Source organism: Helianthus annuus, chromosome 9, assembly GCF_002127325.2.
Source record: "Helianthus annuus cultivar XRQ/B chromosome 9, HanXRQr2.0-SUNRISE, whole genome shotgun sequence".
NCBI classification, from domain to species: Eukaryota; Viridiplantae; Streptophyta; class Magnoliopsida; order Asterales; family Asteraceae; genus Helianthus; species Helianthus annuus.
In genome coordinates, this window is record NC_035441.2 from 130,242,371 (window position 1) to 130,256,030 (window position 13,660).

Genomic DNA, 13,660 nt, shown 5'->3' on the forward strand with positions numbered 1-13,660 from the left:
TAACAATTAAAATCTAGGTCCTAATAATTGCCCCCAATATGGCGGATGTGATGGTGATCACAGCTGTCATATTGATCTTAAATTCAAACTAGCCGTTATAAGCTTTTCGATGGGACTTGACAGGCTATAACTATCATTGTGATTTTTAGGGGACTAGATAACTCCCTGCTCTTTAAAGATCAACACAATCAGAATATATCTTCACAATCGGTGCTTGCTATTCAAGTATTTTCCTCTCCTCTCTTCTTTATTTTCTTTTCTTTCTCGAATCCATGGCCAAGATGGGCACTCGATCCTCACCCATATACACCAAATCTAAGTACCAAAGTTCTTTACTTTTCAATATAAATCTATAAACACATTAACATACGATTTTACAACCTAAGTAGCTTAAAGTGTTTAGCCAAGAAACATACTAGCAAAAACAATAAAACAAGTTATAAACGAAGAATTCATTGTAATAAAAGAAAGAACTAAGAAAAAAGACAATTTGGGAAGGTAAAACCCGTCAAATCTTCAATCTTTAGGCTTCTAGCTTCTATCCAATGATTTCAAAACTCAATTCCTTGCCCAAGCAGCTATTGAATTCGTCCAAGAAGGTCCCAAGTCGTATAGGGTTGAGATTATAATCATAGCATGATTTATATACTTGTCCAAAACCCTAAAAATCCTTAATTGTCCCGAATTCGCTGGACTATGATACTTTGGCGAGCCGCGATACCCAAAGCCTCATCCATCGCGCCCCGCGGCGTCCCTAGATCAGTCAACAAGTCAAAACGGGACTTTGGCTACCCGCGAGACCTTCAAACAATGCTGTCGTGCCCCATGAAACCCTAAGAAACCTTATTTTCTTTGTCGTTTCATCTTTCGAGCTTCCATTCGCGATCCAGTACTTGGTATTCTCAGCTTTTAGCTCATTTTCCATCCTTTTCAGCTGCTTATATCAACCAAGACCTACAAAACACAAATAAGTCAAAAGTATGTACATTCTAACTAGAAATGAAACTAATTCTAACTAAAAACGACAAACTATACAAGATAAATAGATGCATTTTACAATAAGTAGGTTGTTTTCAAGAACAGATTTTACATGAATCTCTAGAAGGGCTTTCTTATCCCCACACTTAACCTGTTTTCGTCCCTGAAAAAGAATTGTGCAAACAGAATCAGAATCAGATAAAATATTCGGGTTCAAAAGTCTAGATTACTTATTAAAATAAAAACTCATGTTAACCGCGATTGCAAGTATATGTGCCATGTTACGGCCCCCGACTCGTTTTGCCTGGTTCGGAAACCGCGAGACAGAAACCCGTGGTATCGGTATTTAAGTAGCAGCGGAAACTTCAACAGGGCCGTTTATCAGAGTTTTAAAAACACCGATTTATTTTATTATTAATTTTGGGACAAACCCCGTATTTACAAGAATCACTGGGAAATCCTTTAATTACAGAAAAACATGTTTATTTCTATTTACTGAACCACTTTATTTAAGCAGAAGTGCTACGTGGCACTTTTTCCTTTTCCTTCACAGTAAATCAACTGAAACATGTTTTTAAAATATTTGATCAGCGAAAAATACTGGCGAGTGCATTCAATTTATACAAAAGACATGTTATAACATACAGTATTAAGAATTTTCACATTTGCTTATATCTTATAATTATCTGACCAAGTTGTCACTCGGCAAGACCTGTGACTGTGGTCATATCACTATTTAGGTTCGTTCAACTAAAAGTGATGTTTGTCAAGTAGTGTATACAAAACCCCACGTACTGGTAGTAATTTAAGATTACAAAGACTTAATCACTGTAAGTATAACTAGAAAACATTTAGGGTTTTGTAAAGAAATTTGATAAAAACAGAATGACTCACATTGCAGATTTAAACAGTCAAAGCTTGCCTACTGGTTAAGATGGTAAACCTAGTTAAATATACAATGCAAACGAAACTAGGTTAGTAACTTAATACAACGTTTACGATAATCACGAGATCGAAACCCTCACGACGAATGACAAAGTATAGCCAAATATAGTCAGCAGTTAAACATTCATCGGATCGGTTTTAATCGATCGGATATAGTACCGTAGTAGTGATCGAGTTATTACCCCGTTATCGTAGCAGAGTGTTGGTACTTCGGGTGTATTATTTGGACAGAAATACAGAGAACAGAAGAAAATTTTCGAGCAAAATGAAACGTCCGTGCATCGCTCAATTTATAGCTGTTTCACAGCTTTCTCGCGGCCCGCGACTCACTCAGCAAAGGCTTTCGCGGCCCGCGAGCGCCCCCCTAGCTACTGCTATGGCTACCGTGTCACCCCTAGCCTCGTTACGTGGACGACACATGTCCAATATCGTTATCCGGAAACCCTAGGGCTGTCGCGCCCCGCGAAGGACCCATCTAACTCTGTCGCGGCCCGCGACAGATGGAAATTTTTGTTTTTCTTTGATTTTTATAAGAAGTAAAGTTATACGGGTTCGGGGTTTTACTTACGGAGTGTTTTAGGACGTTTGTGTGAGTTGTTACATCCTCCCCACCTTGTTTAAAATCCTGTGCTCGAGATTTACTGGAACAAGTAAGTATATTTTCTTTTCATTTCAGATTCTAGCTCCAACGTACATTCAGGTCCTCTCTTTGAATCCCATTTTACTTTGACCAGAATCAATCTCTTGTGTTTGAGGTTCTTGACCTTTTTGTCCTTTATTTGAAGAGGTTTCTCAACAAACTTTAACTCCTCATTTACCTCTATCTCTCGGAGAGGTACTACCAGTGATTTATCAGATAAGCATTTCTTAAGATTACATACATGAAACACATCATGTATATCGGCTAATTCCTCTGGTAGTTGTAACTGATAAGGCAACGGGTCCTATTTGTTGGATAACTTTAAAAGGTCCGACATATCTTGGACTTTACTTTCCTTTCTTGCCAAATCGGACTACTCCTTTCCAAGGAGTAACTTTTAATAATACTTTATCTCCAACTTGAAATTCTAATGGCTTACGTCGATGGTCGGCATAACTCTTTTCGCGATCTCGAGCCGTTTTTAGCCATTCCTTTATTTGAGTTATCTTATCGGTGGTTTCAAGTACAATTTCGGGACCTGATAATTGACTTTCTCCTTTTTCTGCCCAACACACTGAAGTTCGGCACTTTCGTCTATAAAGAGCTTTAAATGGGGCAGCATTGATGCTTGTGTGATAACTATTGTTATAGAAGAATTCTATTAATGGCAAGTGGTCGTCCCAATTTCCACTGAAATTTATAACACATGGCCTTAGCATGTCTTCTAAGGTTTAGATCGTCCGTTCACTTTGTCCATCAGTCTGGGGATGATATGCTGTACTTAAGTTTAATCGTGTCCCCATTGCTTGTTGAAGCTTTTCCAAAAAATGTGAAGTGAAACGACTATCCCTATCAGATACAATGGAGAGTGGAACTCCATGTAGTGATACTACCTCATCCACATATAATTTAGCTAGTCGCTCCATGCTAAAGGTTTCCTTCATTGGTAAGAAATGAGCTGATTTGGTTAATTGATCTACAATCACCCAGATTGCATCGTTACCTTTTCTTGTTTTGGGTAACTTAATAACAAAATCCATTGTTATTAATTCCCATTTCCATACAGGCATTTCTAACTGCTGAAGTAAACCTGAAGGTTTCTGATGTTCTGCTTTAACTTGTGAACAAGTTAAACATTTAGAAACGTAACTGGCTATGTCCTTTTTCATTCCTATCCACCAAAAATTATTCCTCAAGTCTTGATACATCTTGTTGTTACCAGGATGCATCGTATACCTAGATTTATGGGCTTCCTCTAATATTCTATCTTGTAGATTTCCTTGTCAAGGTACCCAAATTCTTTTCTTATGGAATCTCCAAATTCCATCAGTTCCTTATTCTAATTCCGTTATCCTTCCTTTCATTCCTTCAGTATCATCCTTGATTGTTGTTTCTTGAATATTTTTCAGTTGTTCCATTAAATCTAGTTGCAGATTTAACCTAAGAGCATGTACTCGTCTTTGTTTCTCATGGTACTTACGACTTAAGGTATCTGCTACTACATTTGCTTTTCCTTCGTGATATTGAATATCACAGTCGTAGTCACTTAAGATTTCCATCCACATCCTTTGTCTCATGTTCAATTCTTTTTGCCCAAAAATGTATCTTAAGCTCTTATGATCTGTAAAAACGGTAAACTTACTACCATACATATAGTGTCTCCAAATCTTAAGGGCAAAAATTATTGCTCCTAATTCTAAGTCATGAGTTGTGTAATTTTCCTCGTGCTTTTTCAATTGCCTTGATGCGTAAGCGATCACTTTCTTACGTTGCATTAACACACACCCTAATCCTAGCTTGGAAGCAAAACAGTAAACTACAAAATCTCTTGTTCCTTCAGGTAATGCAAGAATTGGGGCATTTGTTAATCTTTGCTTCAGAATTCTAAAGGCTTCTTCCTGCTTAGGTCCCCATTCAAACTTAACAGTTTTACAGGTTAACTTAGTTAATGGGACAACTATCTTAGAAAAGTCTTGGATAAAACGTCTATAGTATCCAGCTAACCTAGAAAACTTCTGACTTCTGTAGCTGACTTCGGAACTTTCCAATTCGTGATAGCTTCTATCTTTGAAGGATCTACGTGAATGCCTTCGTGATTCACCATGTGACCTAAGAATTGCACTTCTTATAACCAAAATTCACACTTAGAAAATTTAGTGTAAAGCTTTTTTTTTCTTAACGGGGTTAAGAGCGCATGCAAGTGTTTACAGTGTTCGTCCTTGCTTTTGGAATAAATAAGTATATCGTCAATGGAGACAATTACAAATTTATCCAAATACGGCTTACAGATCCTATTCATCATATCCATAAATGCTGTAGGAGCATTTGTTAATCCAAATGGCATGACTGTAAACTCGTAGTGACCGTACCTAGTTCTGAAAGCAGTTTTAGGAATGTCCTCTTCATGTACTTTTAGTTGATGGTATCCGGAGCGCAAATCTATCTTAGAAAAATACCTAGCTCCCTGAAGTTGATTAAAAAGATCATCAATTCTAGGTAATGGGTATCGATTCTTAATGGTAACCTTATTTAGTTCTATATAATCGATACACATTCGCATTGACCCATCTTTCTTTTTCACAAACATCACAGGGGCTCCCCAAGGGGATGAACTGGGTTTCTCTTGGGCTTGATACCCGGTCTAGTTCTCAGTGGTTTCCATGTCAGTGGAATGTATCGAGAAGTTTTGTAGAGCCTCCGATAACTCATTCATACTGTTAGTCACACATAAGGAAACACAAAATTCCAAATTAAATATTACAAATAAATTTCACAGAAGCACCAAATCACTGACTATTTTAATTTAAGTATTTTTCAAATACTTAATTTGCTTAAACCAGTGGCTCTGATACCACATTTTCTGTCACGGCCCCCGACCCGTTTTGCTTGGTTCGGAAGCCGCGAGACAGAAACCCGTGGTATCGGTATTTAATTGGCAGCGGAAATTTCAACAGGACCGTTTATCAGAGTTTTAAAAACACCGATTTATTTTATTATTAATTTTGGGACAAACCCCGTATTTACAAGAAAGGAATTTCACTGGGAAATCCTTTGATTACAGAAAACATGTTTATTTCTATTTATTGAGCCACTTTATTTAAGCAGGAGTGCTACGCGACACTTTTTCCTTTTCCTTCACAGTAAATCACCTGAAACATGTTTTTAAAATATTTGATCAGCGAAAAATACTGGCGAGTGCATTCAATTTATACAAAAGAAACATTGTTATAACATACATTATTAAGAGTTTTCACATTTGCTTATATCTTATAATTATCTGACCAAGTTGTCACTCGGCAAGACGTGTGACTGTGGTCATATCACTATTTAGGTCCGTTCAACTAAAAGTGATGCTTGTCAAGTAGTGTATACAAAACCCCACGTACTGGTAGTAATTTAAGATTACAAAGACTTAATCACTGTAAGTATAACTGGAAAGCATTTAGGGTTTTGTAAATAACTTTGATAAAAACAGAATGACTCACATTGCAGATTTAAACGGTCAAAGCTTGCATACTGGTTAAGCTGGTGAACCCAGTTAAATATACAATGCAAACGAAACTAGGTTAGTAACTTAATACAACGTTTACGATAATCGGGAGATCGAAACCCTCACGACGAATAACAAAGTATAGCCAAATATAGGCAACACCTAAACATTCATAGGATCGGTTTTAATCGATTGGATATAGTATCGTAGCAGTGATCGAGTTATTACCCCGTTATCGTAACAGAGTGTTGGTACTTCGGGTGTATTATTTGGACATAAATATAGAGAACAGAAGAAAATTTTCGAGCAAAATGAAACGTCCCTGCATCGCTCAATTTATAGCTGTTTCACAGCTTTCCCGCAAGCGCCCACCTAGCTACTGCTAGGGCTGCCGTGTCACTCCCTAGCCTCGACACGTGGATGACACGTGTCCATCATCGTTATCCGGAAACCCTAGGGCTGTCGCGCCCCGCGAAGGACCATCTAATTCTGTCGCGACCCGCGACAGATGGAAAGTTTTGTTTTTTTATTTGATTTTTATAAGAAGTAAAGTTATACGAGTTCGGGTTTTTACTTACGGAGTGTTTTAGGACGTTTGTGTGAGTTGTTACAGTCCACTTAAACCTAAATCCGGTTTCAAGCCTTATCATGACTTTATGTTCAAGTTTAGTTAATCTACCTAGGGTCTCACACTACACTCTCTTGTGATATAAAGTCCATCTCTTATGCGTTTCGCCACTTGTCGCATAACGCTCCCTAAGGGGCTTTATGACTACACTTGGTCTAAGGGGTATATAATTTTGCTAATTAGACTCGCACCTTTGGTTGGGCTAGGGGAAACATGCTTGTGTGAACCTCACGGGGGTTTCCTCTCTGGTTGGTTTAAGGGAAAACATGTTTGTAGCTGGACAAGCAGCAAGAAAGGTAGAATCGAAGAAAGTTGATAAGCACGCTAAAGCTTGTGTAGATAACCAACATGTTTTTGTCCCTTTTGCATTTGACACATTTGACTCTCTAGCATCAGAAGCAATCCAATTTCTAACTAGGGTTCAACGGGTTATCCATAGCAATTGTTCAGCCTAAGGGGTACAATGATGTAACTTGACAAGTATGTTATTAAATGAAATTAAATTTAACCAGAAAAAAAACCTTTTTATTTGTTTATTATCCCTGTTTCCTCTTCCATTTTCGTTTTCCCCCAAATTCATAAAACCTTCAACATTGGTCTGTCGGTGAAGAATAAATAACCGGCCGGAATTCTAACCTAATCGAAAATTCTGATGGGGCGCAAAATGGAGTGGGCGGGCAAAGCAAATCACCTGCTAGGGTTACCACGGAAGACGGTGATAATGGCGGTCGGAACTTTCGCTAAAGCTGTTGCACTTGTTCTCAACTCCACCTCCGTTTCCAACGCCGACACTCTCCTTAACCTCGTCAGATCTCGACCTCCCGGTGTTCCTCTCATCACCGTCAGCAATCACATGTCAACGTCAGTCACTTTCTCCACTTCAGTTTCATCTCTTTTTCTATGATTTCTGATCGCCTTTTTATTATAGGTTGGATGATCCGGTTATGTGGGGATTTAAAGGCTTTCCTACGTGTAATGCTCACTTGCAACGATGGGTGCTGGCTGCTGAAGATATATGCTTCAAAAATACGGTTTATTCATATTTTTTCAGGCTTGGTGTGTGACAGACAAATTGTTTATTTCATGTTATATGGTTGCTTTTCTCATGTTTATAAGTTCAGATGTTATGAATTAATAGTAGTAAACTAAGCCGTACAAGGGTTCCAATTGTTATAAATATTTAGACAACAACTTTGTGCACCAAGGCTAGTTTGAGAAATACTTGAGAGAAGAGAAGGAAGTTTTTGTATACCTTGAAACCGGACAGTATATATATCCGCATTTCTTATTCATTTGCATCGATCTCCGGGGCAAAAGTGAAAGTGCACTAATTTTAACGTTATTTTACTAGTTTCGTGAAAATAACGTTAAAAAAGCGAGGGACGGTTAATCATGCATCATGTGGTGGCGTTGATAGCCGAAAGACAAGGGGGTACATGCGCTAATCGGCTTTTGTCCCAATTGCTGAGTGTTATGTGCCTTATGTCCAAGGCTTGATGCAAAACTGTTATCGAGCCGGGGGTCTCACTGGAAGCAGCCTCTCTATTCCTAACGGGTAGAGGTAAGGCTGTCTACATCTTACCCTCCTCAGACCCTACCTTAGCTTTGCTATTGGTGGGATTTACTGAGTATGATGATGATGATCTATCTCTGGCTGCATTCTCTCACTAGACTTTCTCTGCCTTTTTCCATAGTGGTTTCGTTAGGGTGTTTAATAGATTCGCTAGAATCTTTACATCTTTGACAATCTAGAATGATAATGATCACATGTGCATATTTTAAATGTTAAGTCAATTTAAGTTCTATTTGCTTTTTGGTTAGATGATAACATAGTATGTTGCACAGGCAAATCCATGTTCACTTGGTTACTTCATGATAAGTAAGGTTAATTATTTGCCAATTGCCACTGGACCTGAAAGTTTGTGTTTGTTAATTTGCCTTAGCTAATATCAGTTATGAAGTTATGATTATTATGGAATATGGAAAAATAAAAAGAAAATGTTGTGTAAATTGATTTTTTGGCTGATACTGCTGTTCAGTAGTTTTAGAATGATCATTTATTATTGCTCTGATCTCATGTGCTTTGCAGTTGCATTTCAGTAGATTTGCCTGTAATTTTAATGACATGTAAATCACCTTTAAAACTGTAAAAACTGCAGGGAAATGCATTCCAATTACTAGGGGCGGTGGAATATATCAGGAACACATGTCGGAAGCTCTTGAGCTGTTAAGTAATGGTGAATGGGTATTTTATCTATATTTCTGTATTTTGTTTTCCACCAATACTTGAGGTCATTCCTTGATATATACACATATACACACATATGTATATGTATGTAATTTTTTTAACCTGTTATTCATCTTATTAGTGACAATTTAAGCATGGCTATTATTGATTTTTCAATTGTTAGGTGTTTTTTGTGTTAGCACTATATCCAAGTCCTTGTGTACACTGAGAACCTTAATCTAATGTGGTGTACTTCTAAGGCAATTTTCATCATCGTTTTTACTCTTTAATCTGTTTCATTGGACAGTTACATACGTTTCCTCAAGGAAAAGTCTACCAAGAAGATGAACCAATAAGACGATTGAAGTGGGGAACTGCTAGTCTCATTGCTCGTGCCCCTATAACCCCAATAGTCTTGCCAATTATTCATCAAGGTTTCGAGAAGGTAACTCTCTCTCTCTCTCTTTCCATCTATATATACACACACACACACAATTACTTTGATATGACAATTGTATCTTCCAGGCATGATATGACAACCTAACTGTATTATAGATGGTTTTTTTGTTTAGTTATTACTATGGGTGACAAAATGCTTACTTCAAGTGGGTTGCCTAACCGCTAACCAGGCCAAAATGGTTAATTTTCAGGATGGGTTAAAAACAAGTTGGATGGACCTGTAACCCTTGTTTTGTATCTCTGTATATAGATAAATTTAGAATTTCATAAATAACTAAAATATTAGTTATGAATTTATGATTAGTGTTTACAAAAATCATGGTTTAAAAAACTGGTTGAGGCGTGCACCTCAAGGAGAGGCGGTAAGAAAATGTGTATGTGGCGCGCCTCACAGGGTTATCTTTGTACGTACGCCTCTAACGGACGAGGCGGTAAGAAAATGTGCGCTTCTTGGGGTTAAGTGTGTTTTTAATGTTTTAGACTTTCTGTGGCAATTTTAATTTTTTGTTTTTGATATTTTAGACTTTCTGTGTCAATTTTTTTATAAGATGTATATTTTTTGTATTTATTTTTTAATCCTGCCTTGGGCTTACGCCTCGGTTCGCCTCGAGGCTCGATTCTAAACCTTGACAAAAACAATCACAATTGATCCCGTCTTTTAAGTAAAGCGATTTATAAATATGTGAACACTTTCTTATACGTTGGACTTTTAAACCGTTTTGACCCATTTGATTTGTATTTATATCCATTCTACTGTTTTCAATAAGTTAGAATATAAGTTGACCATTTTTGACATACGTGGATTTGTTATGAATTAGATTTTGTTTTGCTTGATATTGCGTTGTGAGATTAAGCCTTCGTTGTGTAAAGAAAATACCACCTAAATAAGAAATTAAATTCAAGTTACTTTACCCCACTTAGAAAACCCAGTGAATACTTGGTTTATGGAATACTTGTGCTCTCCGAGATGACAATCAACTTCAATGTATCTCTTATCATTCATGAATGGTTTATGGAAAACATTGAAATACCGGATCTGAACTAGAGCTAGAGAGCGACGGTCGTTCTGGGGTTTCTTGAACAGGAAACGGAGTGACCAGGAGAGATGTTAATCGCCAAGGATTCTGGAGGTGAGGAATCAGACGTGAACAGGACAGTTTCTGAAAAAGAACGTGCGGCTGTGGCGGATCTGTAAACACCAACACCATGGCGGTGCCGGATCTGGCGTGAGAAGGTAGAGGTGTGCTGGAACAAGGAGTCCACTGACAGCGGCCAGGCTAGGTTTCTGGTGACTGGAGGCATGGATTTAGGTTTCCGGCTGCATCAGAGATGGGTATGTAGTTGACTAGTTTCAAGTCTTTTCAGACTTGTACTTAGGCTATACAAACTTGTACCACGAGGTAGATTAACCAGTATCTGCGATTCTATATATCTATATAGGGACACATTAATTCAGAACCAATATATATAGGGATCCGTTCATTACATAACCGGTTTTGAGTAAACCGCATAGGTAGGGAGACTCTTGTACATGGTGCTTGGCAGATATAGTGGGAGCGAGAGAAGCATAATCGCCTTATGTATGACAATTAATGCAATAGGTACAAGTGTGTTTCTTTCTCAAAACTGGTTCAGTACCTCAACGCCCCCACTCTCTATATATAGACGCACGCACACACAATGTTTTTGACCCGTTTCTTCAACTGAAATGAGCTGGGAATTATATAACCAAAGTGCTAACTAATCAATATAAGTGACATGTACACATCAGGATGACTCTTTTCTTCCCCAAGATAAAAGAGTCATACCAAAGGTCATCAAATTAATGCTAGTAAATAAATTTCGTTTACAGGTGATGCCTGAAAAATATATGTTTGGCAGGCGACCTCCTGTACCGTTATGGAATAAGGACATAAAGATCATTGTTGGTGAGCCAATAGAATTCGACATTGCCAAGTTAAAACAGACAGCTATATCAACATCGAGAAGTTCATCTTCTTTCTCAAATGAGGGCTGGCCGCCTTTTGGGCCGTTGGATGAGGCAGCACAAAGATGTCTCTACATCGACATTTCAGAACGTATTCGATCTGTCATGGAGAAAATGAGAGTTATTAGCAAGAAGCTAAAGGTATGATTTAAACGAAAAAAAATCTTTGGAGCCCATTTTGTTGTGTTTGATTAGATAGATAGATATTCAATTATACGGAATTTGTTCCTTTTTATATTGAATTTGTTCCTTTTTACTGGAGTAGATATTCAATAAGCCAGCCGAGCCGATGTGCATGGCCCATTTGTTCAAGTGTGAATGCACAATATGAACCATACTGGTGTAATGAGACCTGGGTTAAAATCCGTCACAGGGTTATTTTTCGAGATTGATTTTTTATACTTTTCCAAACCGACGGTTTGTTTTTCTTTCAAACCGCACTGAACAACTAACTTAATAACAGTAAAAGTATGGTATTCTCATTGACTGCAAAGTTTTCTTTTTTTTTTTAACAGCGACTTTCATTAGAACAAGCCTACTGGCAAGCCGCTAGAAAGGCACAACATAACAACTTACATGTAAAAAATACACCACTTTTTCCAATGTATACAAAGACATCTTGATCCATTAGAAATTTATAAAGAAAAGAAACTCTCGCAGAATCTTTCGCAATCTTAACTGGCTCGTCTTCAAAAATGCATTTGTTCCTTGCTTTCCAAATGCTTCAAACATAAGACTAGAAAACAAACAACTCGAATGATCTTTGGACTATGGCCTTTGTTTGGGATGTTGTGGCACTCAAGGATGTCGCGAATAGAGAAGAATAAAGGCGACCTACACCACGCGATGGCCCACAAGAAGTAAAAATATGATCGGCTGTATATGTTGTAGAAGGCGCTAGGCGCTAGCCGGACGGTGAGGTACCGCCTGGGGATTAATCGGGATTAATAGGGATTAATCAGATTGGACTTTTTAAGTATAATTTTACAAATTTTTATACATATATAGATAACTTTATACCTTTTATTAATAAATTTACAAGTTTAGGAGATAACTTTATACTTTTTATTAATAAATTTAAAAGTTTAGGAACCATATGTAAACTAGTGAAAGATAGAGGGGTTTAAATGTTAAAATACCTAAACTTAAATGTTAATATAGGTTTATAACTAAAATTTGGGCTTTAAACCATGGGTCAGGTATCAAAAATTGGGTTTTTTGGGTCAAAAAACATGGGCCCGATTAGTTCGATTTTTACCGATTTTGTCCGACTTTTACCGACTTTGACCGATTTTGACCATAACCGATTTTTTTGACCGACTAGCATAAATTTAGGCAGTAACCCACCGCCTAGCGCCTAGGCGCCGATTAATCGGCCACCTGTATCTTCTCAGCTTGTAGTATGTTTTGATTGTTATAATTATGTTTTCACATGTTTTGTTATATTTTCAGCCCAATAAGGCTAAACCTTAATATCGGATAGTAATGGTTGGTGGGGTTTCAGTTTCAATGGTTTTTTGGTTTATGGATATTAAAAATCGTTACTAATGATTTGACTCGATTTTAATTTAAAGCCGTTAGAACTGGAATATGAGTCGCGCATCTAAAATTGAAAATTCCAACTACAATAATTAAACCCTAGCTATGTTAATTTATCAAATGGTTCTAATAGCACCTACATTGTGGGTTTGTGTACTCGTCCGAACACACGCGGACACTTACCAGACCACACCCAAGGGGACTTCATATTGTGGCACTTCTTCAAAGAAAAACAAAAGAAAAAATGTTTCTTAAAACCCTCCCAAACGATAACTTTGATTTTTTTTTTTTAATAAATTAACCATTTATATAGATACCCCTTAAAGCATTCACAATGGTTCTCATACATATTTGTGAGTGTGTTACTTATATTATAAGGAATGATTGTGAGTGAAGGAGAGAAAAAATGTTATTATATTTATAAATATACGGGAAACACTGTTCACCCTTATAAAACTTATAATATTTTTAAAAGTGGTTGTAAGTAGAAGAGAGATACTCTAATCTACCGCTCACGGTTTATAAAATTAAGTTTGTAGATTTCTCACAGATACTCTAATCTACTTGTAAATTTCTCACAGATGATCTAATCTACATTGAAATTAGTTAATATTCTTAAATAATATTCTTTAAAGACAACACATGTGATGATAGTTATGTTATTTGACCTTCTGAAGCACCGACTACAAATGATGTGTATGTTTAGAAAATCCATATATTATTTTGACCATAAACACAACTAACGCATCATAAATCATAATAACTAA

General features: G+C 37.1%; 1 protein-coding gene across 3 annotated transcripts; it reads left to right on the plus strand.

Annotated features, from left to right (window-relative positions):
* The first annotated feature begins 7,220 nt into the window (after positions 1-7,220).
* Positions 7,221-11,719, plus strand: LOC110878667 (N-acylphosphatidylethanolamine synthase). Of its 3 annotated transcripts, none has more exons than XM_022127012.2 (5): positions 7,221-7,542; positions 7,610-7,737; positions 8,841-8,926; positions 9,216-9,353; positions 9,559-9,886. In XM_022127012.2, exons 1-5 carry the CDS (start codon positions 7,334-7,336, stop codon positions 9,589-9,591), a joined length of 594 nt encoding a protein of 197 aa, XP_021982704.1. In that variant the 5' UTR covers positions 7,221-7,333; the 3' UTR covers positions 9,592-9,886. The 3 variants fall into 3 exon arrangements, with proteins under 3 accessions (XP_021982704.1, XP_021982705.1, XP_021982702.1); XM_022127013.2 differs by lacking the exon at positions 9,559-9,886 and adding an exon at positions 11,249-11,719 and having other exon boundaries at positions 7,223-7,542; XM_022127010.2 differs by lacking the exon at positions 9,559-9,886 and adding an exon at positions 11,220-11,719 and having other exon boundaries at positions 7,224-7,542.
* The last annotated feature ends 1,941 nt before the right edge of the window (positions 11,720-13,660 follow it).